This window comes from Phaethon aethereus (genome assembly GCF_964289735.1).
Source record: "Phaethon aethereus genome assembly, chromosome: 1".
In the NCBI taxonomy this organism is placed as follows: Eukaryota; Metazoa; Chordata; class Aves; order Phaethontiformes; family Phaethontidae; genus Phaethon; species Phaethon aethereus.
The window spans coordinates 26,675,418-26,703,294 of NC_138575.1; the positions used below are offsets into that span (position 1 = coordinate 26,675,418).

A 27,877-nucleotide genomic window follows, 5' to 3' on the forward strand; every position below is an offset into this window, starting at 1 on the left:
GTGAGACATAGGTAAATCTGTTTTCATTTTAAAGGTAATGGGCAGTGCAAGAATGAATAAAGTATTTTGTCCTTTATGACAGTGCGTACATAGGTTGGGATCTTTCACTTGAGGGTAATGCTGAAATCCCTGTCTCAAGAGCTCACTGGTTTTTGCTGCTTGCTTTGTATTCTGCTTATCCTGGTAGCACAGCTTCAGAAGGGATAACAAAATGGCACCACTTCTCTCAAGGACACTTATTTTCAATGTTGTCAATGATTACATAAAATTAAGTTAAAGCACAAACCAATAACCTCTCCATTTGCAGGTCAAGCAATACTGTCAGAATGCAGAACACATAATGAAGGGCAACCAAAGCTGCTGAAGGTGCTACGGTAATGCCACACTTTATCCCCTACTAATTTGGCTTTAATGAGGATATTATAGCTGCTATCAAAAAGTAGAGGACAACATTTTTTCCCCTTTTAGGCACTGCAAGGCTTCGAACCACACACTTCTTAACAGCCTTGAAATTAATCCAGGATTATTCAACTGCATGAGAATTGTTAGAAGACTGGAAACAACATCCTGCACTCTGTCTTTTTATTGTAACCTTCCTTATAGTATCATCTTGCAGTGAAACCTGAATATCCTAATGGGATTAAACATAAAGGAAAGTCAGGAAAAAAAGTTGCTGGATCAGAATTTTAACTGAAGCCTTCTGTGAGAAAGACCACACCACTGTCAGTGATCTTTCTCTCCCCATGCGTGATCCCAGTTGTGCCTAGTCAAGTCTCCAAAGGAGACTCCATCAGTTCACACTGTATTTATCCTTTTGCTCCTAAACAGGTGTCTTGTTACTAAGAGAACAAGCATTTGTGGCATTGATCAGGGTGTATTAACCCACACTGCAAGAGCACAAGATGTTCTCTGGTATGAAAAACAGAATGGAATGACACTATTTAAAACCTGAGTTTTGTATTGCTGAAAAACATCACTCTAAGCAAAAGGTAATAAATTCTGTCCTAGCAAATAGGGAAAAGGCAAAAAAATGCAGGTTTTTGAGTGCTTTAGAATGCCATTTCTATCTCCAGCTCCAGCCTTTGTTTATTTTTGAAATGCACTCTCTGATAAGTTTGCCTTTAACATACGTAAAAAAAAATATTGCTTTATAATCTCATACAGTATCTTCACAGCCTTCATTAGATACTACAAGAATGCTTTTCATCTCATTTTTTCTCTAAACTCCTGAAGTCCTCCCTAGCTCTGAACAATTATATTAATTAGAGAGCAGTTATTCACAGAAAAACGAGCTCAGTCAAAAGAAACTTCTAAAACACTTTTCATTTTTATCATTCTAGATCTCTTTGCCTTCACAGTGCTTCAAAGATTCATACTCAGTCTCATAAATGCTATCATAAAACATTAACAACAGTGTAAACTCTAGTGTAGGAGGATGTGTATGAGGTTGAATTCCTGTTCCTACATCCAGATACATGCCCTAAATTGGGCGACAAGAGGAGCTTTCCTCCCATCTTCCCAGTCAGTGTGTTTTCCTAGCAGTATAACACGAGCTCAACCTATTGCTTCTCTCCTTTTCATGCTAATTCACACCTCAGGTGTCAGGCTAATTGCTGTATACCCGAACTGAAATCTTAGGTATTGTATGTTTTTATTCTTGTTTGTATTACTGTAGCAACTACTAGAGCTAGTGCTGAGCCAGTACGAAGAGCAAGAAGATGATCCTTGACCTTTTAAGCTTGTAAGATAAGTGTAAGAGAAGAGACAGCAAATAGGTAGAGTGCCAGACAGCACCATAATCAGGTATTCAGATCAGCAGTCAGTAGGCTATGACTACCACATTTTCTCAGACAGTTCTGATTTGCAGATTGAGATAATTATTGTCAACATACAAGTTGCTATCAACATTTGTAATCTCTTTGACTCCTGTTGTAAGCCCCAGTGCTTATTTCTCCACAATAAAAAAAAAATCCCTCTTCATCTGTCCCATCAGGTAAAACACTCTGCCTTCTCCCACTCCGGTCTCCCAAACTCTTCTGCAGTATATAGAAAGGAACCAGAGAAGGGAAATAAGTTTTACGAAAAGGATGGATGTATCCATATATAAAGATCTTCATAAAGAAGATAAATAAAGATAGGATTAGATATTTGACATGAACATGGATGACAGTTTCAACTCTATGGTTTTGAAAAAGCTGCTTTCTCATTTGCAGAATTAATTGCAACAAAACATATTCCTCCTGGAGGCTGTAATATTTAGAATGAATCCACCAAACCTTTTAAGCTGTCTAAAATCCCACAGACAAAAGCACTGCCCTTCTTTCTGATTTACCATGTCACTTCCCTCTTTGAATTGACTGGCCTATCTTTGCCCACCATATCAAGTACCAACTCTTAGTCCTCAAACTTCAGAATCCAAAAACAACTCTGCTCCAGCCTGCATCCCAAGTTTTCTATCTTAGAAAGAATATCTTTATCACCATAATTTCACTAACCGAAATCTTCACTGTTCCTTTTTTTCATTATCTTACTTCCAATTTTGTGACTAATTCAGCTGGAAGATCCCCTTCCCCCCAGAAATCCCCTCCTAAGCCCTATGGGACAGACTGCCACCCTTTTTTCATTCAAGAGACCCACTGCTTCCTAAGGATTGTTATTTGTTGGGAGTAATTTATTTGCAGCCCCAGACTTACATTCAGATAAATGTGATCTAAGCGACATCACCCCTTCCTTTGGAATCATCAGTCTTTTTTTCCCATTGTGTTTTTTGGTCTTCTAGAATAAACATTTTTCATTCATAAATTATCTAGCAGCATTTGTCTTGAACAGTGATAAGCACACAGTCATCATAGATATTTTTCCTGGTAAAATAATTTCCATGGTTCCAATGTCACAGATATAGTTACAAAAGCTGCCGTCCACTCACTGCATGGTACTGAGGGACTCTTTTCTCACAGGCAAACAGCTCTCTGATGAGTAAGGTTTTGAGGGTTTGGCTAACCAAAGTAAGGATTAATTAACCTGGACATTAACAAATGCACAGTACCTGTAACAGGTACTTATGCTGGTCTTACTTTTTATAGTCAAAAATTTGTGTAAATGCTGTATTTCATAGAGTTATAGCATTTAGAACTCAGATTCTAATCTCGCCAAAACTGACTCTAGCCCAGCTTTGGCCCACATAATTTATACCACTGTATGAAGAGAAAGCAGTTAAATTCATTATTAATTTGTATAGCAAAAGAAAAGAGAGACAATACCTGCACAAACCCACACATCATATAGTCATCAAACAAAGGCAGACTAGGGCGGTCCTCTCGATAAATTGTGATTTTGTAGCTGCTCACAACTTGAGGTTTGGGTTGTGAATCATTTGTAACAAGAACGATGACTTTGTTCAATCCAAGGCCAAGGGGGTAGTTAGCAATGCTGCAAGGCAAAACAGGAACAAAGTGGAATAAACACTGAAGAAACAAAGATTTACACTGCTTTGCCAACAGCACATAAATTTTACTTGCTCCTTGAGGCTTCTATTTCTAACATTTTATTTCTTTTACAAGATGCATACTATTTTAAATAAAAAAAACAGCGTAAAATAAGATTTGTAAAAGCAATTTACAGTTCTTTCAGGAAGACACAGTACCAACAGCAAAACTTAGTGAAAACAACTTCAGTGGCAGTGGCAACAATTCTGATATGACATCTGTGAATGAAGCCACCAGGACAATAACTCCTGGCAGGTCCAAGTTCATGGTGAAGTCAGCAGGGAGACAAACAAGATCAGAGGTGTCAGCTGGCTGTTGAAATTGTCCACTAACCAAATGTGATGGAGTCCCAGACAAACTGCTCAGACTGACAGACAAGAGCAAAGCTGGACTGTGCTCTTCTTCCTTTGGCAGGGAAATGAGAAATGCTGAAAGACACAGAACCTGCACATCCAGGGCTTTTATTTCTCAGTGTAAAGGATGTATTGCTGTTCTGTTTTCCTTTTACAAGGAAGAAATCTATTAGTTTTTTCGCATGTATCTGTGTTGTCTGCCACGGCAATTAACATGAAAACACTAAAAAGTTGGGTGGAAGAATTTTATGGGAGCTTCTTTTGAAATGATAAATCAAGACTAATTTCTTATTGAAAATACAGGAAACATATTAGGCATTAACAACTGCCTGTACAGTAACAACTGTACAGACTGTCTGGTTATTAGCAGACATTTTGGGTCAAAGCATCTGCTTCATAGTCAAAAGATTGTGTGTTGCATAGGCACTTCATGTCAGGAAGCAAAGATAGCTCTGTAATGGTTGAGGATGATTCCTCCCAGGTGAATCATTGTCCTTGCCTTCCCTTGTAAACGTCCAGCAGTCAGCAGGGAAATCTTTTATCCACTTACTGATGGCTACTAAGTAAATAGGGCAGTTCTTGGTTCTGAGGTACCTGACCCAAATAAACAAATGCATTTTGTCCCTCCCAACATCCAAACCCAAGTCATCTCCAAAATGCATATTGGGAACAGTCCCTGGCACATGCTGCTGTCTGTGAGAACGCTGGTTTGGAAAGCCAAAACGGTGCCAGGGATCATAGTAGCAATTAAATATCATGGATGATTGTGGGTCAGTGCTCAAACCTGATGTTTATTGATGACTTTGCTGTCTCCCCTATCCTCCAGCTTTATACTTCTCTAAAAGATCCGATAAGCTGGGACTCTTGCTGATGACAATCCTTTATAATATAATTCTGGTGTAAATTGATCATTCTAAATGAATAAACTTGAACTTATTTATTCTCTTGGTCCCAGCTGCCCTACTCTGACCATGTAAGCAGACTGCTGGCTGAGGGACTAACCGCAGTGGGACAGTTGCTTAGGCCACAGTGCAAAATCAAGGCCTGGATATGAAAGTTCAAATTCATTGTAGCCCTACCTTGTGCAGTGTAATGATGGTCTGTCCCCACCCAACTTTGGTGCTGTGAGTGACTGGAGAAGCTGGGGGAGATGCTAGCAACTGTGTACTCTGTAAACCTGGAGTTAATTATGGCTTGACAACATAGTACCATTGCCTTCAGGACACTGACAAATAAATACAAATTTCAGAGTGTTGAACTCACCCTGACTTTCCTGTGACTAATCTGTAGGCATTCTCTGCTTTTGGAAACACCAATTTTACACTCATATTTTGTTGCTCATACCTTGGTCCTTTCTTCTCATCAAGGTGTACTTGGCATTGACAGTTAGAGGGTTCTGCTCCTATCTTCACTGTCACCACATCGAATGGGACTTCTGCATAGTATTCTTTGATCTTTGGGTTAAACTGAGGATTCAAGTCCAGCTGTGGGCTGGTGAAGATCTGCCTGATATGAGATAGGGTATCTTTATCTGTTCCAAGAAGGCATCAAAGAAAAAACTGTGAAATGTATGAACATTTTTAAGTAACATGCAACTTCTGGCAAATTGATAATATGTACAGTGGCAAGATTTTTAATGCTTGGTCACTCTGAGACTGATAATCCTGCTGCAATGTCTTAATGGAGTCTCAAGTGTTATTGCACTTGAGAGAAATTTTCAGACCCTGGAGGGATTTTAATCATTCAGTGCCCAATGACTCTAGTCAGAGTCACAGAACTCAACGTCTGAGTAAGCCTTTGAAAATGCAAGGATTAGGTCTGGGAGATCCTGTCTCCAGTTGGTTAACTGAAACTTAAAGAAGAGTTAGGCCAAAATTCATAACCTACTTAGGTACCAGCCTGTGTACAGGGTTTGTGTACATGTGCAAGTGCCAATAAAGATCAAAATAAGTTAGACATACTCTTACTGTTCATAAGAACAAGTCACATGGAGATATCTAGACTCATGGGGTCATTTGCAGTACAGCTGGAAGAATGATTTATTAAAATTCCTAAATCAACAAATTCCAGCTCCTTCCCTGTGTATGAAATCTCCACAATCAAATCCTATTTGCTCAAATGTATCCCTTAATTTGTAGCATTTGCCAAATGACTCATGAGAATAATTATTTGCTGGCAACCCAGTTATGACAAATATTTTAATCCAACCTCTTGGATTCAGATTTACAGTATAATTACACATTCAAAATTTGCTTTCCACATATATTTTCTAGTATGTGTTTAAAACTGGATACTTCAGAAAATATGCCAGCCAGGAAACTCTTTTAGTATAATATCTGAAAAATCTTGTGGTTTAAAACATGGCTTAAAAGGGTCATAAAGGATGCAAGCAGTTCTATGTGGGCCTTTTCTACCTTGAAATATCTGCCTTGAGAAACAGATTAGAGCAATTTCAGCACTCACTTGCATGGATTGAAATGTAAAGGAAGTTATCCCAGTGGAAGAGCAGAATTTGAGCTAGATTTGTAGGGGAACAGAGGCTTATAAACTGACACACAGAATCCTACAGATGAGTATAAACAGTTATCCAGATCCTGTACCCCTAGAAGGTTATCTCACTACTAGCTTAAAAAAGAGAAGGAATTTCCAAAATAAAATAGTATGCAATTGGAATGGTGATGCCAGGCAGCCATCCCAGGAGCATTTCTGGCCTCTGACTGATACAGAGGAGTTCATGAAGACACCGTGAGATAAACAGCTGAGGGGAAATGAGGCTCAATGGATAGAAAAACCTTTCTGCCACAGAGCACTTGTTTCACATTTATAAAGCAACCACTCAGATAATGTGTCAATGAGGAAGGCAGCAGAAAACATTGCTCCCACCAAAGACAAATATACTTTAGATCTTTACATATCTTTAAATATACTTTAAATATATTCTTAAAAGCAGATATTTTAGAAAAACTCTTGATCTCTTAAGTAGCTCTTTAAAACTCCAGCATTGACCTGAAGACTGGCCTTATACAAGGTTGATTAAACTCCATACAAATTTAAAGGTTATTCCACAAGAACAAATGTATGCTGAAGTTCTTGGAAATAAGAGGCAAAAGTCTACTGAAATGCGTCAAGGGATCAATGAGTGCTGGAATACTCACATTAATAAGCATGCACAGCAGTGTTTAACTTTGTGCTTGAGGCTTATTTAACATAATAGCCCAATTATTGAGTCATTCATAAACATTCTTGTTACTTAAAAATCCTTTTTTTTAAATAACAGCCCGCAGGCACTTCATTCACTGACAGGTTATGAAGAAAAGCCCAAGAAATTTGTTCAAGTAATCTCTCTTCTTCCCCCTTAGTGGTCTAGAAGGACCTTGACTTACCATAACTGCATTGTCTTTCTTTAGTCTTACTGGAATAATGCAATGCTGAAAGATAAACAGAAACAATTAACAATTTTCTGCTCTAAGCCTGATTCACAGCCGTATAGAAGAAGGAGCCCTCATTGTGTTAATTATAAAAAAAATACAGTATACTTTTATTCTTTTCAGTGTGAGATCTTTGCTTTAGGCTCATGACCACTTCTTGTGGGCTCAACTTAGACAGATAGGGAAGAAATTGGTCTTTTATATGTAGTAAGCCAAGACCTTCCAGCTGGCATGCAAAACAATGTAATCCAAATCATACATGTTATCAGAAGTAGTACAAATAGGAAAGACATACTGTATATGAAAGGTCTTATTCTGATCCCTTACCTTCATGATTCTTCCTGAAGTCAAAAGGAACGTTCTGCTTAGGACTTGCATTTTCTTGAGAAGAATTCCTGTCAATTCAATAGCACACATATTTGTACATGAATGGAAGGAACAAAATCCATGGAACATTTTTCAAAAATTTTTCATATGGCAACCCAAAGCACATGGTATTTTAATGTTCTCCATAGGAGGATGAACCTTCTGGATTCATGTTCCCAGCATTAGCAGTATTACCTGAATGAACATAACAGAAAACATACATTCCATAACAAATAGCATATAACATGAAAAAAAGAAAACCAGAAATGAATTTCAAAACATAGTTGAATTGCTGGGAAAAGGAAAGTGGATATAGTCAAGAATAAAATAACCCAAACCACATCTCTTAACTGTTTGTATGCTGCTTTTTTTGTATATATTTGAGGTTAAAGCTAAACTTTGTTTAAAAAGTTTTAAATATAGATGAAGGCCTGTGTCATGGTGTTTATCTGTGCAGAGGTTAGCATGAATTTGTAGAAAGAAACATCTATGTGTTTTGATTTGTTGCTAATTCAAAACAAATCACATGATCAACATACAGAATATATATAAAAATCCTCAATGAAAAAATACAAGTCAATTGCAACAATTCATTAACATGGTAGTGGTCCATATTGCTAACTCTGCAGATTTTTTCTTTCATATAACTTTGTGGGAGCATAGAATAAGAAAAGTAGTAGGTTTCTCTCCAATCCTTGAACTGGACCTCTGGCTGATAAGACTTTTTCAGAGGTCCATTAGCATTTATTGAAGTTTTCACATTTTCTTCTTGGTGTTTTCCATCAAAGTCCTCATAAAGCAGCTTCTTCCCAGATACTGCTGCCCATTCAGTTTGGATTTTGAAAGACACAAAACCTGTGTCTGTGTCAAGGAAGGGAGGTGGCAATATTGTTCTATGCAATCAGCCATCACTAATGTTTCAACAGGAGCTGCTGAAAGCAATAGTGAAGTCAATCATGGCAAAAGGTAAACAGTCCAATAATAAAACAGAGATTTCTCCAGTATCTCACTGAGATAAGGAAAAAAGCAGCTGGCAGATCTGTGTGTGTCTGAGTGTGCATGAACATGTAGTTTTGAGCTTGCAATGTCTAGACACCGCCCTAATTTCAAGCACATTCATGACCTCCTTCAAAGGAGGCACTTAACAAACTATTAGAGAGTTTGTTTTCCAAGTTATAAGTCATTTAGAACCTCTCTTTCTGCTTGCCAAAGAGGTAATGGCTAACACCTGTCAAATATGTTTTTTCTCACTGCTGTTCCTTTTTGCATTGCCCAGTCCCAAACCCTATTGTAAGGTGAAAACCAGATCTCTTAAGCCTATAAAATGCCACACTTTTGTTTAGCCAGAGGACACCCCAGAGTGTGGCAGCCTCCACCAGCGCAAGGCCCCAGCTCCCAAAGGAACTGCATGACCTGCACATGTCAATTCTGTAAAGAGATTGCGATTATCATCAGACAACATTAAGAGACATATAACAACTCTATCTAATTACATCAGGGTATCAAAATGTAGTATTTAGAAATTATATTACAGAAAGATACTCAGATTATTGTATTTATCTCTGCTGAAGACCGGACTTTTTAATCATCAGCACCATTAAGTTTTCCTCTGTCCAAGCTCCTTGCAGCGGCAGGACTAAGGACCATTATGAAGCTCTTCCTCAGGCAGGGAGCAGCTGAGATCCCGGACTCTGCAGAGTTCTTGCCTTCACACGCTGTTACTCAGGAAGGGACCTTCGTCTGTATGAGCAGGCCCTCATTTACTTAGTATCTTGGAGGAGCTGTCAAGCACAGATGTGCGCATTGCCTACACATTTTGCAATTAGCTCTAATGAAACTAATGAGTGTATGTCAGGTACCCTAGGTAAGGGCATGCCTCTGAATGTACCTTTTGAGAGATCCCCACTGTGTATGTCACAAACTATTGACAGTGAACCTGTCGTTTAGGAATCTCTGATTCAGCAAATTAAAAAAGCAAAAGGATTGACAGCAGCAATAGTAATGCAGCTCTGATTTCTAAGCAGTCAGAGGCGTAAGTAATGAAGGATGTATAGAAATAGATAATAACTTTCATAACATAAAAAGGAAAAAAATTGGTCACTTTTGGGGCCTGTGATGGATGTGCTAGTTGTGGTTGGTGCAATTTTTAATGGGTCATAAAGTCAATGTTGAGACCATATTTCAGTATTCACTAGAATGATGAATTTTATTTCTTTAGATGATGTTTTGCAGGTATCTCTTGAAAATGAGGAGCCACCAAAGGTAATTTTGTGAAAGATGATCACTAGCAATTTTCTTCTGTTTGATTAACTGGCAGTGTGAGCTCTCTGTTTTGTAGAGTCTTTGCTTGGCTTCAGTCACAGAGTCTCCATGAGGGCATTTGGTTAACCGAACAAAGAATCTTGTGCTGATCTTCAAGAAAAATACAAAATTGTGCACTCAAGAGCGGGATTGGTTTCCTGGCGCTTAATCCCAACTGTCTCTCTTCTTCCTTCCTTCCCTTTTTCTCTCATTCTTCCCATTGCAGGTCAATGATCTTATCGCAGACTTTCTTGCTGTTGTCTTCTTCTGCTTCATAGTCCAAACCATGTTTGCTTCTTAAACTGCCCAAGTGATGAGCATGACCAAGTTAAACTCCAAGAAATTATTTTCAACCCAAATTCAGTTTGAGGGCTGCTGTTTCTATTTCGACCTAAAAAAGGCCTTGCATATGGGAAGCTAGTAACACTTTTCCAAATATATCAGTTGATTTTATGAAAACATTTACAACTTTATTGACCTGCTTGGGCTTTTGCATTATGCAAATACAAAAGGGTTAACTTTTCTCACTAATCTGATTCTCCCATGCTACTCTGCTGCCTAACACAGCCAAACATACTTATCATAGTACTTCATAGCCCCAATTCTAAAAGACAGTAATGATGTATGTCTTAGTCATATCACAAGCTGAGACTGCATAGAGTTGAAAAACAGTGCACAAACAATGCAGAAAATTTATTTCAGTGCACACGTTAGGTAGTACCACTCCACCACTTTCAAAGAACTATGTAATATGTTATAACTATATATGTGAGATTGTCATTCTCACCTAGGCTGTAACCATTTCATCATAGTTTGAGAAGAGTTTCTAGAGTTCTTCTTGCTTCTCCTGTGGAAGGAATTCAGAGAGTTCACTAATACCATCTAACGTTTCAATACTAGTTATGTAGATGAAATGGGTTAAGAAAAGTACACCAGGAAAATTCTTGAAATCCTGTCTCCATCCTATGAATGGATTCATGATCAGTAAACAGCACAGCTGTACAAGACCTAAGTCAGAATTCATTATTTTTCCCATAAGTGTCCATGCTTGTCTGGTTGGACAGTCAGTTATGGATTTTGTAAATGGAAATACTAATTTTGCATAGTTGGGGAAATAAGAACAATAAATAAATTGACTGAACAACCTGGCCTTAACAGAAGAAATTCAGGAAAAGTGTTCTGATATACAAACTCATCAAAGCTGTGAATCTCAAAAAAGATTAATCAAAGCTCAAAGAAAATGCATACCTGAGTTATTTGGAGAGTAAGCTCTACTAAGCTCTTTCTTCCTTGCAATTAAGTATAATTACATGCATATCTGACACATGCATCACCATCACATGCATGTAGCTATAGGAGTGGAAGATTATGATTTAGCAACGTCAAAACACATGGTTTTTTATACAGTGAATGAACAGAATGGCTTTATTAGCTTAGCCATTGGAGAAAAATACAGTGCAAAGCAGCTGATTGGCCTGTGCCCTGAAGAAAGGTCATGGTAGTTCTACATATTTATACACATACAATAATCAGCTTGAAGAAAAAAAAGAGGCCAAGGGGATTGCTCAGAGGGAGTGAGTGGCACAGCTTAGATTAGAACAGAAAGCTGCTAAAGTTTGGTATGCTTTGATATGCAAACCTAAATATTTTGGCAAAAGGGCAAGGGCTTACACATGAATGCAAGCAGCTGCATCTTTGAGTTACATTTCATGGAGTGGCCTGCAGTAACAACAATAATACTTAGCACATTCATTTTCAAAACACTAATAAACAGTTAGCTAGCACAGTGGTAAAGTATAAGCTCCACTTTATAGCTAAACAAACAAAGATACAGATGACTATTGACTAGTTGAAAGCCACACCCAATTCAATGAGGAACAAAATTAAAACTTAAGAAGTCTTACAGATGCCTTATATAGTCACTATGGCATTGTCCAAGCAAAATATACAAAACAATGTCATTTACACATTTTACTTGAGACTCAGTGGAATGGAACACATGTATTTTCTAATGTGCCTCTGTACCCAAGCCCTTGTTGGCAAAATGTATGCCTGCAATCAGTAAAGAAGTATGGCATACATTTGTATGAAACGTCATTAACCAGGACAGAATGGGCACAGAAAACACATTTTTTACAAATTTTATACTGAACATATAGTATACCACAATTTTTCTCCTTCCCTCCATTCATTCCTTATTCACTCTTTTCTTTCTTCTCTTTCTTCCTTTCTCCCTCCCTCCATCCTTATGAAAGTTAAAATCTTTTTCCAGAAGCTCAGTGGGTCCAACCCTGTCATTACAATATTTTTCCAGCTTTTCAAAACCAATTAAAATGAGGATCTCAGAGTATTGTGCTCTTTGATCTGTGTCCTGTTGGACAGAAAGTTTAGAGCTACTCAAAATTATTAGTCTCTTTTGGAAGAATCTTCACCTGAAATTTTCTTTACAGTTTTGCTTCTAATTGGGAATAAATTAAAAGATAGTCTTAACCCTGGTAAGCACTCTCAATTTTGAGTTTACAGTTGTTCAGAAACAACCTACCTAATTTACTTCATATTTCTTAGAAAAAAATTTAATGTAGCTTTACTTCAGCTTTTAACCCAGAGTCCTCTGTATTAGAAATGAGCAAAACTGTCCCACGTAGGAACCTAGCTGGAACTCTAATGGCAGAATGGCTGACAGTGCACCATGATGGGATGATGGATCTTCATCACAACTGCTATAAATCCACCTACATCTGCTGAAGGATTAAGTTTTATCGTGCTCACTGGAGCTACTGCAATTAATATAATTTGAGACACTACTCCTGAACATATCATATAATAGCTGTCTTACCATTCTGAAAGATTTGTATGTGCCTCTTTAGTCATGAACTGGAATTGTTCAAGTAAACTGGAAAGCAACCAATGCACAGTCAGGACTGAACCAAGCCGCCTCATTGGGTCTACCATGTGATAAAGGTCGTGCAGTAAAGTTTGAATCTTGGGTGCAGCAGAAGGGAAAAGCTGAGAAGAGAGACACTGATTAGAGGTGACGTGTTATAACATTTGTAAAATGCATAGAAGTAAGGAACGATCAGAAGACAATGTATGCAGCGTACAGATGGATTTATATTAATGCTCTTTCTCACATGTGTAGAAAATGACTGACTTGCCCAGCCTTGCAAATCGAATTTACTAGTACTGACATGGAAGTCTAAATCCTTTGCCTCTGATATGACTTCCGGAGCTATTCAACCCAATCCTTCTTCAGAAAGCCTCATCAGTCTCCAACCATGATACTTATCCAAGAGATCTAGGAGAAATCCTGGTAGCATGCAGACTTTCTGAACAACGGATCCAGTTGCAGATCTTTTATTTCCCAATACTTGTAATTTCCCTCATTAACAGTCATGCCTATTCACAGACACTGACTCTTATTTCTCCATCTCTATTTTCCAGAAATGAACTCACTTGAAGTGTGAAGAAGAAGACATATTACATATTCCACCTGCTTTTTTTGACACTTTTTAATCTATATCTATTCTCTGGTCATGATCTCAGTGTTGTGCTATCTTCAGTTCTTCCATTCACATCTGCTTTGTTTCATTATAATTCCGTTTTATTACCAAGTCATTAGTCATTTATGTAATTGTCCTCTTTTTCCATTCATTCTAATTTCTGGTCTCTGTTTCTGCTTTAGCTGTCCTTTTCAATGAATCCTCAACTTAAATTTTCTGTTTTATTTATCTCTTTTAATTTAAATTCCAAAAGTCCACCAAAATAAGATCAGGATAACCTCTATCTCCCTGCTTCCCTGTCCATCCAGCCTAATGCATGCACCAAAGATAGCAAAAAATGATAATGAAGGATAAATGTTAAGAGCTTTACATAAAATATGTATTTAATACAACAAAACACTATTTATTTTACCAGCTCAAATTGTCCAAGACTCTTCAGCTCCTTTATGAAAGTAATCATTGAATTAATCTCTTCTAAAGACAAACATTGCTCATCATCTTTGTGGTAAGTTCCATCCTATGAAGGAAAGGGCAGCATATTCTGGTGAAATCACATGGAAAGCAGTGTGCTTTCATTAGACCCCAATCCCTTTGTTGATCAAAGGGACAAGTTACAGCAACTCTCAACTTGTCCTAACCACATCCAAAGTAATGTCAAGCCAGCTCTTTGATAACTCTTCCCATTTCTCAGTCTAGAATACAGTGGACTGTGCATTAGCTTTGTGTAGAAAAGAGCCCATAGAAACTACAATGGGAAGAGACGGCATAAAGTATAGACAATGAAGTGGACAGTTTGAAATGTGGTTTGGTTTCCTATAGAAAACAGACTTAGGTGATTGTATCGTATGTGTGCATATGTCTGCAGATTCCTAGTTTATCCTGTCATAGATTTAGAAACCATGACCCTGTTTTAGTCACAACTGCCTGAGAGGCAGAAGTCACATGGATAATGTAATGTAGTCCCTGTAACTCTTGCAAGCAGGGGTCTCCTCAGAAATACCCCTTTCCAAGTGCCCAGGCTGAGAGAAATACTGCTGAAGGAGTTCCCAGCTTGTCAGAAATAGATTTGAGAAGTGAAGCAAACTTTATACAGATCCTATAAATGGAAAAGGACTGTAATTGGATTTTGTATTCAGAATAAGACCCAAAGTTGTAGGAAACAAAATTTAGTTCTGATATTCATGAATCTACTTGTTTGAGCTAATCAGTTCTAGGTTTATGAAAACACACAAACCTGTATATTAAAAAAGATCATTAAAAAAAATGGTGGGGAAATTACTTTGTTAAAGTTTTAAAAATATCTTTAAAGTACTGTACTTTGAGGAATGATGTAATTTAAGAGTGAATTTTTAATTAAAGAAAAATCTATTGTTCAATATAATTACAGTTTTATTCATGACTTCCACAGGATTCAGTAACAGGTACTTTTGATTAAATAAATCCTTCATTCTCTAAGTTGGCACCAACAATTTCAGAAAGGCATACACTTTAGAATGAAGTATTTTTAAATAATTAATAGTAAGAAAAAGGTGGAATGAACTACCTTGCTCATAGCTGATCCATATATTTTTTGTAAAGCTTCTATTAAACTGGATGTGGAGGATTCATTAGATAGGAGAAGTTTAAAAGTATCTTCAAAAAGAAATTCTTTGAAAGTTTGGTCCTGAATATTTGATTCATTGTCATCTTGAAAGTCAAAGTTTTCATGCACCTGTTGGAAAACAATATAAGAATTTATAGTTTGAATATCAAGTCCAGTCTTCTCATAATCACATTCCAAACTGGAACTATTTATGAAAAAAAGGTCATAATAACACATAAAACAGACAGGGTTATAGTATAGCAAATATCTACCACATTTAATGTCAGAACTACACACCACAATGTTTGCTGACCTCCAGCGGATAGAGTACAATATTGCATTCTCATGTGAGAGCTTTTTTTCTGCGTTTGATTTGAAATTTGATAAAAGAAATAAAATGTCATCTTATATGTTAATACAAGTCTCTCAGGTATTTAAGAGTTTCTACATATGAAGGTATAAATTTTACATTATATAAACAAAGTTAATAAACTCATGTTTATAAAATATGAATAAATTAGTATTTTAGCATAAACACAAATATAACTTCAAGTTGTGTGTGCATACTACAAGGGATAATATTAAAAGTCAAATGTCATAGTAATCATGAACCATTATTTTTCAGAGCACTTTGTATTTTCATAAAAAACTATTAAACACTACCGATTCATTGTACATTTATGGATTATGGCTGATGGTTGAGACTACTATACAGGCAGGTAGACATTATGCTTTATGCTGAGTTTTTTAAGCAACTCCTAAGAGAATTTTTTTACAGCCTGGTATACATTTACTAAATTGTTTTGATGTGTTACATTTCTTATACTAGCTAAACAAGTCTTGTCAGACTAATTAAGGATGTCTTCATGGATTGTTAAATTGTGCAAACTTTCTTTCATCTGTCCATTTTTCCTTTGTGTTTAAAGGAACTTTGTTTTGTGAAGGATGGGGATTGTTACGAGAAACTTGAGCAAATTTGTGTAATTATTATTATGTAATTCTCACCTCAAGAACTACTGGGGTTATGGAGGTGCCAAATCCAATGTCAAAGGTCAACATTTGAAAACATTGTCTGCACCTGAAATACAATATAACAGGAATCAGATTCAGTGAGGCTAGGTACCGCTGTGGAATATATGCTACAATGACATACACACAGAGGTCCAGAGAACATACACAAGAACATAAGTCAAGAGAAAACATACAATAAATAATAAATAAAATTTCTAAGAAGAGCCAACTGCATTAAATATAGAGTCAGATTGTGTGCTGATGAAACAGTGTTATATTAAAGTGTATTTATACGGTTGACACTCAAGCCAGTGAGGGAGATGAACTACACTGGAGGAGGAAATGCCTTTTGATGAGAATGAGGTCCTGCAAAAGCTTTGCAGACACCTGGAGGGTAATAGATGGTGAAACTCTCTGGGCTCATTGAAGCCAAAGGGTTGTGCTGCAGCTATGGGGATGTTTGAAGGCATGGGCCAGGAGGTCTAACCAAGTGTTGGGTTGCATAAACAAGAGATATCCATTCCATTGGTAAAAAGATGTTAGGGTTTGGACCACTGTCAAAATAGCTCCATCCCTGTTACACTTCTCCCCTCCTCGCTACCCTCTCCACTGACAATGTAAGCTTTATTCCCAATTTGCATAAGTCAAATAATGAGATTTATATTACTGCTACTAAAACAAACAGGTTCTCAAATAGCTTTATAAAACATATAAATGTAATGAATCGTAACTTATTTACTATTTACCATAAAAATGTGAGGGATGTGACATAACATATATAGAACAAATATTAATTTTAATTAATAAATATATTACACAATACCTGTTGATTTATGCGTAAGAACCATAACACTCAAATAGAAGTTATTGCAATGATTTAACACCCACAGAAAAATGATTGCTTCTGCCTAGGTATGTTTCATAAGGTACATTTCATAATATATTCTACAGTGTCTCTAGTTCAGATTGCCTGCCGCAGCTAGCTCTCAACCGTCTGGGCTACTCTAACTTTAAATATTTGACACATGACAGAGGTCTCACTGAAGGGAAATACAGCTTTATATATGTTAGGACTAGCCCAATTGTGAGTGATTTCTGTTCATTTGTACTGCCTGAAACACTTCTTCAGAACACAGTATCTGGTCCTAGGTATTCATCATAACCTTTTTGCAAACTAGAAACACTGCAGATACTGAAGAGTTTTACTTCCTAAATGTGGCACATCCTTACTTTACTCTATAAGGAAGTATGAAATAGAGAGGATTTTGTTATTTTAGGAGCCATGTATCCTCTACAATTTTTGTTCTGTTCTAAGGAGCTAACTTGACAATAGCATAGCAATGACCACTGCAAGCCACTTACTGACTGAAAGAATTTGGTCCTGAGGCAGATGATTCACTGAAGACCTCAGTTATAAGTAGAAGTTTGCTTATAGCTTCCTTCATGTCATTGAAGGCTTGTTGGGGAGAACTGCTTTTGAAGAATATCTCAAAAAACCTTTGCAGCTGTGAAAGAGATTACACATATTTTTTAACATTTACAGTAAATCAGATATATTTATATAGTATAAAAGTACTGTCTTCAGAGATAACACATGTAAAGTATACACAGAACGCGTTTTGTGTTGATATTCAGAAAGGAAAAAAATTATGATTATTTCTAGGATTTCTCTACTAAATTGACTTAGAAATGCAATTATGTATGTTTTCTATTATCCTGCATGACCCACTAGGGTAACATGACCAAAGCACATGACCAAAACATGACCAGGTTTCTGTAGACAACCCCACTGGGGACTGATGTGGCTGGCATCTCTCTATCTGCTTTTGACTACAGTCATGATCAAGTATTCATTGCAGATGGGTTAACAAAACTTGGCCTTTAGAAGAAGTCCATAACACAACTTAATACGGTATTTTGGGTCTAAAACATGATCACAGAATCACAGAACCACAGAATGGTTGAGTTTGGCAGGGACCTCTGGAGGTCATCTTGTCCAAATCCCTGCTCAAACAGGGCTACCTAGAGCCAGCTACACAGGACTATGTCCAGGCAGCTTTTGAATGTCTCCAAGGAGGGACAATCCACAACTTTCCTGGGCAACCTGTGCTAGTGCTCAGTCACCCTCACAGCAAAAAAGTGTTTCCTGATGTTCAGACAGAGCCTCCTGTGTTTCAGTTTGTGCCCATTGCCTCATCCTGTCACTGGGCACCACTAAAAAGAGCCTGGCTCCAATCTTCTTTGCTCCTTCCCTGAGCCTTCTCTTCTCAAAGCTGAATGGTCCCAGCTCTCTTAGCCTTTCCTCATACTAGAGATGCTCCTGTTCCTTAAACATTTTAGTGGCCCTTTGCTGGATTCTACCCAGTAGCTCCACATCCCTCTGTACTGGGGAGTCCAGGACTGGGCACAGCATTCCAGGTGTGGCCTTGCCAGTGCTGAATAGAGGGGAAGAATGACTTCCCTTGACCAGCTGCAACAATCCTCCTAACACAGCCCAGGATACCATTTGCCGCCTTTGTCACAAAGCCACATTGCTGCCCCATGGTCAGCTTGGCGTCCATCAGGACCCTCAGGTCCTTTTCTGCAAAGCTGCTTTCCAACTGGTCAGCCCCCAGCATATACTGGCATATGTGTTTGTTCCTCCCCAGGTGCAGGACTTTGCTCTTCTCTGTGTTGAACTGCATGAGGTTCCCATCATCCCATTTCTCCAGCCTGATGAGAACCCTTTGGATGGCAGCACAACCCTTTGGTGTATCATCCACTCCTCCCAGTTCTGTGTCCACTAGAGGTGTGTCCCATCACCCAGACATTTAATGAAGATGTTGAACAGGAACGGACCCAGTAGGGACCCCTGAGGTACGCCACTAGTTACTGCCAACGTGTTATGATGCGTTCACTGTGCTGACACCAGATGTCCTTACGACATGCTTCTGTCCACTTAAGTCCACAGAATTTTCTAGATAGTGTTGGAGCCTCCCCTTGTGAGCATGAATACTGCCAGGCATGCTGGTCTGCATTGGCATGGATGAACGGCTTTCAATTTCTTCAGGGAAGCATATTGCAGTTAAATGTAATCAGGATTTCCAAATTTCCTCTAAAAAAAACCACATATGATTGCCTACAGCCAGCTGTGGGAAACACTCAAGTATGCAGCTAATGCTGATCCTCCTTTGCTTTTTGCTCTCTTCAATTCCAGTAACTCTGTTCCATTGTGCTGGTAAATAACTGGTGGGTAGGACGTTGGTTTGCCTGTCTTCTTGTTCTTATCACCTTTAGTTTTATTCTAACAAGTGGTTCCCTTTCCAAGCTTTACTGACTAAAAGAAATGTGTCCCAGGCAGAGATCTGGGCTGAAGGGTTGCAATGCCAAGTGCTCTTTCTCCGGTTTCTGATAAAGCTATTTGAAATGCCAGTAGGAAAAGAGTGGCAAAAGTATATATGACTAAAGTTATGAAATTAAACCTCGGATTGCCAAGAAAACACAAAGTAAAGGTTGCATATATAGCCTCAATTCTACCCTTTGGATATTTGCATCGTGTTGAAATTTTGAATTACATCACACTGTATTTTTATGTTGTAGAAAGTTTTCCATGTGTACTGCAATTCCATGAGTCTCAAGGGCAAAAGAGCCCCAGAACTGATATTTAGAAAGAGATTATGCAAATCCTCAAATCACACTCCATTTCATTGCCACAACAGGCTGAGACGGAGTCTGTGCTTTCCAAAGTCTAAGATCACCAAAGCTGTGGACAAGAAGCTGCACATTTTTCAAATCAGTTCTGATTTAGATTAATTTGTGAGTGAAATTGTCCCATTGCAGCTCCTTGTTCAGGCCAAAACCAGTTAATTAAACTGTTCATGTGAAATGAAAAATTTAAAATGAAGACACATCTGACCAAGGTGGGACTATCTTCAGCTGACTTTGACAACTATTTCCAGCATCTCTGCCAGATCCTGTACATCACTTGCCTTCCTGCTACACTGGCTTGCACCTTTTCTCTAAGTTCCTAAATCTGCAGTGGGTATTGAGGGGCTAAGCCAGAAGCTGTGTTGTTTTGCTACACAGGGAAGATAAGGAGTTGCATAATCTTCCAAGGAGAGGTGGGGATTATTGGAAGGAGGGGAAAGCAGGACAGAAAAAGCCCCATTTGCTCATTTGCTCCTCACCATAAATCAATCCTTAAGCACCTCAACTCAAAGGATACACAATGCATACATTTCTAGTCAGAATTTATGAAAGACAGGCTGATTTGCCCTATTTGCACTCACAGCATGCTGTTGGCTATAATGGCAAACTGTTTCCAACACAACAGGCATTAAAATAAAACCAGCTTCTCCAAGGAACTGCATTTTAGTTACAGACATCCTTAGCCAAACTAGAAAAGAAACAGTGCTCAACAGGTCCTCACTAGGGGATATCAGGTTTTAGGACAATGTTTATTCTAAGCCAATGACTGAAAATAAATATTTAGTCAGTCTGTTTCAGGACCAGTTGAGACAAGAGACTAATACTCCTGGTTAAATTCCAATTCATGAAAAAAGTCCTATTTAAACCAGTTCAGGGTAGGTTTGACTCCTATGGATTCTGCAGGATTCTTAGCAACAGGTAGGGAAAATGTAGAGTATATGGATTAGGAGTGATAAAGTGTGAAAACCTGCAGCAACCTAAGGTTCTTCTGAGTGTGTCCAACGAATAAGTATCTATGTTCAACTGCAAAATATGAAAGCCACTGAGTTGAAGATTACTTCAGATGATCACCACTGATGCTTGCTCTCCCACCTTCAGAGGAAACAGACTACCTGTCCAGCAAGATTCAATCTCATTATTGGTTGAGTGTGATTAAAAGCAGCAATGAATAGTAAAAAAGAGGACAGAATGGGAAAAAGTGGTGGCAATCACAGAAATTTAGTCTGGGAGAAAGCTGACCTTTGGCTGGTAAATTTTTAAGCAGAGGAATAAGGATTAAATTTTAGTATGCTGTAAAACCATGCAGACATGCACAAATATTTTGTACAATGACACCATTGTATACAGAATTGCAAGACTTTTGAGGAGCTTGAAGACATTCATCCACATGCTGGATGCATACAGTTGGAGGTATGTTCTACATATGTTCTACAGATTTATGTAATGCCTTTCAGAAAATGTGTAAATGCAGTCAAATTACATGAATCAAACACACATTTTCTCTAAAGGCAGAATGAACTAGAAATAAGAATTCTTAAGATTAATTTTAACTCATTGACCTTTTGTTCACTGATAACTACTTTTGCTTTAGGATAAGCCATTGCAAAAAAAAAAAAAAAGAGATTTTTCTAAGTAAATACTAATTTTATAATGTTTTTTCTCTACCTGTTTTGACATCCACTTTTTAAAATCTGCATAAGGTTTATGGTCTCAGTGATACAGATCACTTTGGCTCCTCAAAAATACACTGACCATCAGTTAAAAGCTTGACACACTGAAAAAATGCAATTTAATTGACAAAGGTATTACAATTTGCAAGGTTCATGCACAGACTCATGAACACTCAAGGAGAGTGGAAGAGTGTGTGCGATCTGCAGGGCTGGATGCTATGGCGACTGAAGCAACTCCCTTGAAAGGATTTTTCTCTGCAATTTTTCTGCAAATTAATCTCTTAGAAGAGATGCTGGGGCAGTCTGGGGCAGCTAGCTGAATGGTCAGCTGAGGATTTCCCTGTGAAAGGGTATAAATTGATTTAGACAGCCAGCTCTTGGCCCCTTCTACCTCCACCCCTTGTTTTAAGGGCCCTGTTCAGAGTGCGTTGAGCAGCAGACAGCCAGACACTGCGTGCACTGGGCGTTAGGTACCAACACTCCACAGATGATGTAAATTAATTTTCCTGTAATAAAAAAACCCCTGTAGCGACCCTTCTGGGATTGCATTCTAGCTCAGTCCTAGCACAGTCTTCCCTCCTGATGAGACAAGAAAGATTTTTCTTGACTAACCATAGGACTGGTAATAAAGGCAAACTTAAAATGCCTGCCTTCCTGCATCATTTCCACTGATCGTAGTAGGTCTTCAGAGGCACAGCTCACGTGAAGACAATTGCCTTGGAAATAATGGAAATAATATAATGGAAATAATATAATGGAAATAATATAAAAGCAGCATGAAAATTTGCAGTGGGGGGAGACACCTTGGGGTGGAAACAGCAGCAGTCAAAACCTGGTCAGGCACGGCCAAAAGTCAGTCCACTGGCATCACAGCCTCTGTCTAGACTGCAGGGAATAGGAGGATGTAAGGATGGGCATGGGTCCCACGTGGGTACAGGCAGAGCTGGAGCCCCCACTTCTCCAAGCAGAGGTGCACACAAGAAGGGAAGATGCATCCCAGGAGAATGGGGATGTGTTTGTAACCCATCCTGCCTGCGAGACAGGGTCTGGCTAAACGTGGATTAGTAGGTCGGTGTGACTACAGTTTCAGCAGATATTTATAGAAAGATGTTTAGAAATATGCAATGTTTATTAACATTTTTGAAGTGTTTATGTGGTTTACATGTTCTGTTACTAAAATAGACAGTGAGTGTATTATTATTACTGGTTGCCAGTTAATTACATATCATCAATTAGCCATTTCTATCCTGGTTTTGGTTAAACAATGTGAACTCATAATTTTTTTCCTGCAACAGTATCTCACCTTTGGAGGTGCAGCTGAGCTCTGAACTTACCCAAGAGGCAAGGAGATAGAAGATAAGAGGCCACTGGGGCTACTGAGTAATTAAGTAATTTTGAGGTTTACATTCTGAGATTTGGTGCATCATACTTTAAGGATTGGTATGAACAGATTTTGAAAGGACCGTGCTGGTTCCTGGTTGTAGCCTTCAAAACTAGGTGGCAGAATAAGTTAGCAGGATCATATCTGAGAGCAAGGTTTACTCCTGAGGAACCAAAGCATGACTTTTGGTTTCAAGAAATTACCTTTTTGAAGTAACAAAGCGTGTCCTCTCCAGATCGTTCTGCTATGCATTGGAGCTGTTGCAGTCTTTCTGATCAATTGGATCTGCAGGATCTCAAAAGACTTAAGGTAATTGCCTCTCCTTGAGAATAGCTGAGGATATTTTCACTTGAATCAATTCAATTCTTGTATTTGTCTGCAGCTCTAACATGGCACTTGATGAAGGGGGAAGCCACAATTTTATTCAGCTATTTTATACAGTAAATTTCCCACTTATGTATATTTTTTTCTTTACATAAGATTTTTTAAAGAGGTGTTATTTAATAGCTCAGGACAAAACTACCTCTTGTCCCTTAACACTTTTACAACTATTCACATGGAGGAGAAAAGGCCATCTGAGAAATTTTCCCTCTAAAGATCATTGCTCTTACGACTATGTCTAAAGACAAAAAGCTGCTCACTAACTTCAGCAACCACTAAATAAGGTCCTTTGACTGAGACTGAACTAAGAATGGTTTCCCAACCCAGCATCGACTTCTTAGTGGAAAAGTAAAGGTGATTTACAGCATTTCCCAGCTCTCTTTGAGAAGCAGAAGTGGATCAGCTTGACTAAGGGAAGCTAGAAAGCAAAAAGGGAATGATGAGAAAAAGAATCAGGATAACAGGAGGTAGGACCGGGAAAGCTGGGAGCCACAGAGGGGCATGCTTGCAGAGCTGCCCAGATTGAACAGCCAGAGCGAGAGGTTCTGTGGTCCGGGGGAAAAGCAGAGAGCTAAGGGCCTGGATAACAGTGCAAAGACTTACTTATGACACATCCACATGTTATAAAGAATAATCTGACTAGAGCTCTTACTAGCTAAACTGGGATGTTCACAATGAGAAGAGCAGAAAAGAACTCCAGGAAGAATTTTAACTTCATTTGTACACTGCATGACAGATTGGCACAGTCCTGGAGAAGGTAAAGAAGGAAGGATTACTCATTCTTTCTCTTAAGACAAGAATTAGGGATATGAAATTAAGTAGTCAGGTAGAAGTTTTAAAGCAAACAAATATTCTTTCTCAGGCAACACATAAATAATCTGTAGCATCTCATTGCCACAAGATGTTGGGAAGACCAAAAGCATTAATGGGTTAAAAAATCTAGTAGAGAATTACATGGCATAAAAGTCCACTGGAGTTTATTAAACATAAAGATATATATTCTGTTTCTGATTTTCTGTCTTACCTTGCAGGTTTATCAGAAATAGCTATAGTCTGCCTAAGGAGGAGCACCACTTTGTGCTTGTCCTGTGACACAGTTCCATGGTGCTTTCTTGGTCTGGTTGTTGCCAGAAACAGAATATCAGACTAAGCATATCTTTGATCTCCCCTAGTCCAGACAGACTTTCGTTCTTACATCAGTGAAAAGAGAAATAATAGGGCTCTAGGTGCTGTGAGGGCTGAAAACAGAGATGGCTTTTATGTTATGCTCAGTCTCCCAGGAAGGGGAGCATTAGAGCATTTATTCTCTACGCAGGCTACTTGCAAGAACAGTGAAATGCATGTGCTAAGTTCTCACAGAACCTAATGAACAAATTTAATTTTATTCCCAAATAAGCCTGCAGTCTAGCTGATTAAGAGCTGATGGTAATTTTCTTTTGTATTTGCTCCTGCTAAGTGACAGGGCAAGAATATGGAATTCAAAAGTAAAACAAAGGGAAAAAATCCTGAGCCTTTTTGCTGTTTCTAAGCATTTTTCTTTTTACCTGTGTGTATGTTTGCATTCTATTTCACATTAAATATCTGTGGCTATTACTTAAAATATATCAAAACTGGCCACTTGAGGGCAATACTGCAACCTAGTTTTTACAGTGTTCAGCTCTAAGCCAGACCTCCACGTCATATTAAGAGATGTATTTCCTGAGTAAGTGAAGGTCCAGTTTTATTTGTATATAAGTTAAGTATAAAAAATATTTCTCTTTAATCAAGTTTCCAAATGCTTAATACACAGAGAGAGAATTTCAGCGATAGTTATAGTGACTTATACCACAGCAAGCTTAACAGCAAACTGCTTTAATAAATTATGTTTACTTCACTGCACAACTGGAAAATCACTTAAGAGCATAGTTTCAGCTGAGGATATTGAGGGTTATGCAAGTACACCAGTCAAGGAATTCAAATCCAGGAGACACCTGACTCTATTTTGGATGAGCAAAGGGTTGGCGAGCCAGAGCAGGGGCCGTGCAAAGCTGCCGACAGCACGGAAGAGCCTTCCCAGGTGACGCAGGACGTGGCACCGCTAAAGTCTACAAAAGTGTATCTCTTTGTTAAGAACTTGGACCAGGTTGGGAAAGGTTAATGGCAGGGCAAAGGAAGTACTTCACAGTGCGTTAAACCTTGAGATAATTAACCATAAAGGAGTGTTTCACACACCAGCTTCTATAAAACAGAAAATTATTCTGGGGGCCAGCCTTCTGCTCAGTACACATGCATAATGTCGATTAACACGAAGGGAATTATTGCGTACATTGACAGAAACACATCCCTTAAGTGGTACCATATGCGAAATAGACAGCTTCTATTTTATTATTAATTTTTCAAAGGACAGATGGTCTAAACAAGGGGTTTCCAAGTTTCCTCAAGGAAATAAGGCTATTACGCAAGTCTTATATCAAAACATTTGTGTGGCAGAAAGCCATTCTCTCCCCTGCATTTCCTGCATCTTCCCAAACCAGGGCCCAAATGTAGAGTCGCACTTTTGCCACTCCTTGACTACACACAAAATCCTCATGCCAGCACAGGATTTAGCTTCCTTTGCTTTCTTGAGCTGAGGTACTAAAATATGTATAATCCAGAGAAAGCCGGGCAGCTGGTGAGCAAAACACACTTGACCTCTTCCTGAACTGCCATTTGGCCAATGCTTATTCAAGGAGTCATTCTGAAGCCTTGCCACTGTGATTAGGATAAGCAAATCTGAATTGTAAAAATAATTTATAATAGTTTATTAAGAAAGAAGCAGTGGGGAATGCATTATTATTTAATTCGTTAAAATTCTTGGTTTTCTTTACACAGTTTCTCTTAATTTGATATCATCTGTTACCCTATCTCCAGTCTTAAAAAATTCTTCATATATACCACATTCTGGTTACTTCTAGCAACCATAAAGGGTTGTTGTACATAGGAGATCAAATTTTAAACTCAACATGCTGAGTTTGTGATAGTAATGTTGTAACCAAGTTAACCACAATTGTGTATCAATTCCTCATCAATAATAGTTTAATTATACTGGTATGAGAAAATTTGCTGACCGGAGGCCTATATACACTGAGGAGATCTCTAAATTATTGTGCAGCATTACTGAAAGCAGTACATCTATGACGGCAATGCAGCAGATTAAAATTATTCTAATTTTTAAAAAATAATTCAGTCAGCTGCTGTTAGGGAAAAACACATCAAACGCCAGCAGATTCTTCCAGACCAAAGTCTCCTCTATGGGCATGTTCAGTCTCCAGTGACACTGATGGGTATTCTGTCAATCAGCAGAATACCTGGTCCTAGAGATCCTTTCTGTCATTACTGACTACTGACAGGTTGGAACTTCACCACATAACAAACAATTTTCCTTCCAACACAATACAGTTGGCAGAAACTGAAAGCTTAGGAGCTTTCTGGACCAGGTTCCTTGGCAGGTACAAATATGCACAGCTCCACCGGCTACTTTGGGAGAGATCATTCTGCTGGTATTGTACATTCCACCGACAACAAGTGATGGCTCCATGATGTAATCTCATCCCAAAGGATATCACCAATTGAATTCAAACCTTCTCCCAAGTATTGCTTTCTGACTGATGATCTCCTGCCTGACACCTCTGCACCAAGCACAGAAGCCTCTCTGTGATTCTCCCAGTAAGGGCACTCTGGCCACTCCGTGAATTCCCAGTGTCTCACTTCTCCTGCAGACTCCCTGACTTTTCCCAGTTTCTTTATAAGGCACACTGTTTATGCTGAGAGGCAATGTTATACACCCCACCTTCCATCATTTTGTTGATTTCCATTTCAATCTATACATCACTACAAATGTGCTTTCTGTGGTGCCTATTTTTTGTTTATTTCTTGACATTTTGACAAGTCTGCCTAAAGCTGTGGAAGATATAACACCACAGCAGCAGTAACAAGATTGGAACTTCTGTAGATGTGCTGCTGCTTCTATCTATCATTTTTATTGCTTCTTCAGCTGCCAAAGTACTCTGTAAATGGTGGCTGGCACCCTGTTCATCAGACTTCCCTCAGTGGGAATTATTTTAGAGAACCATATCACTATTACTAATAACTACTAGCCTTTAAAGTAGTCCCTACTTCAGCTGTGATAGTGATGGTGCTGGACATTGTGCTATTTTATTAGACATAAAACAAAACCAAACCCCAAGGTTTGAAAGTGAATGACCGTTAGTTTTCTTAAATGTAAATAAAGGAAAATAGATGGCAAAATAATATATCTCAGTAGGATTCCATAGCTTTTGAAGGGGGAAAGAAAGAGAAGTAGTTTCACCTCACTTAATTTTGGCAATCTAGAATTTGGCATGTTCTCTAAGAATGTCGTAGCCCATGGAAGGAAGCAGACACTTTAGCAGAAAATACATCTCATTCCAAAATTAGTGTCTAAATTGTGTGGGATGATTTTTTCTCTAGGGGTGTCTGTTTCTCCAATAACTAGAATTAGATAATGAGCTTAGACTAGGTATTTGAGACCGCTAAAATTGTAGAATATACCAAATGACCGGCATCATTGAGTCCTGACAGTGACACCACAACACTCAGACTGATCCAAAGCCGAGACCTGCTCCTACCCCAGGAGGGCTACATGGGCAAAGTGTACCCATCCTCAGATGGCTGCTGCAGGAGCTGATCTATGTGACCTCAAGAAATCACTGCTACTCCTGACCTTACTCCTGCA

The 27,877-nt window shown here is 38.5% G+C and overlaps 1 protein-coding gene across 1 annotated transcript in view; it reads right to left on the reverse strand.

Moving 5' to 3' along the window:
• The window catches only part of CPED1 (cadherin like and PC-esterase domain containing 1), a gene marked incomplete at both ends in the record, with an annotated part of 151,506 nt that overhangs the window by 68,889 nt on the left and 54,740 nt on the right, over positions 1 to 27,877 (reverse strand). The window contains 10 exons of the mRNA XM_082010853.1: positions 3,261 to 3,429; positions 5,183 to 5,369; positions 7,222 to 7,266; positions 7,594 to 7,661; positions 10,721 to 10,780; positions 12,770 to 12,939; positions 13,846 to 13,950; positions 14,977 to 15,144; positions 16,021 to 16,093; positions 17,389 to 17,531. Of these exons, the coding sequence (XP_081866979.1) occupies positions 3,261 to 3,429; positions 5,183 to 5,369; positions 7,222 to 7,266; positions 7,594 to 7,661; positions 10,721 to 10,780; positions 12,770 to 12,939; positions 13,846 to 13,950; positions 14,977 to 15,144; positions 16,021 to 16,093; positions 17,389 to 17,531 (1,188 nt within the window). The remainder of the gene's footprint in view (positions 1 to 3,260; positions 3,430 to 5,182; positions 5,370 to 7,221; positions 7,267 to 7,593; positions 7,662 to 10,720; positions 10,781 to 12,769; positions 12,940 to 13,845; positions 13,951 to 14,976; positions 15,145 to 16,020; positions 16,094 to 17,388; positions 17,532 to 27,877) is intronic.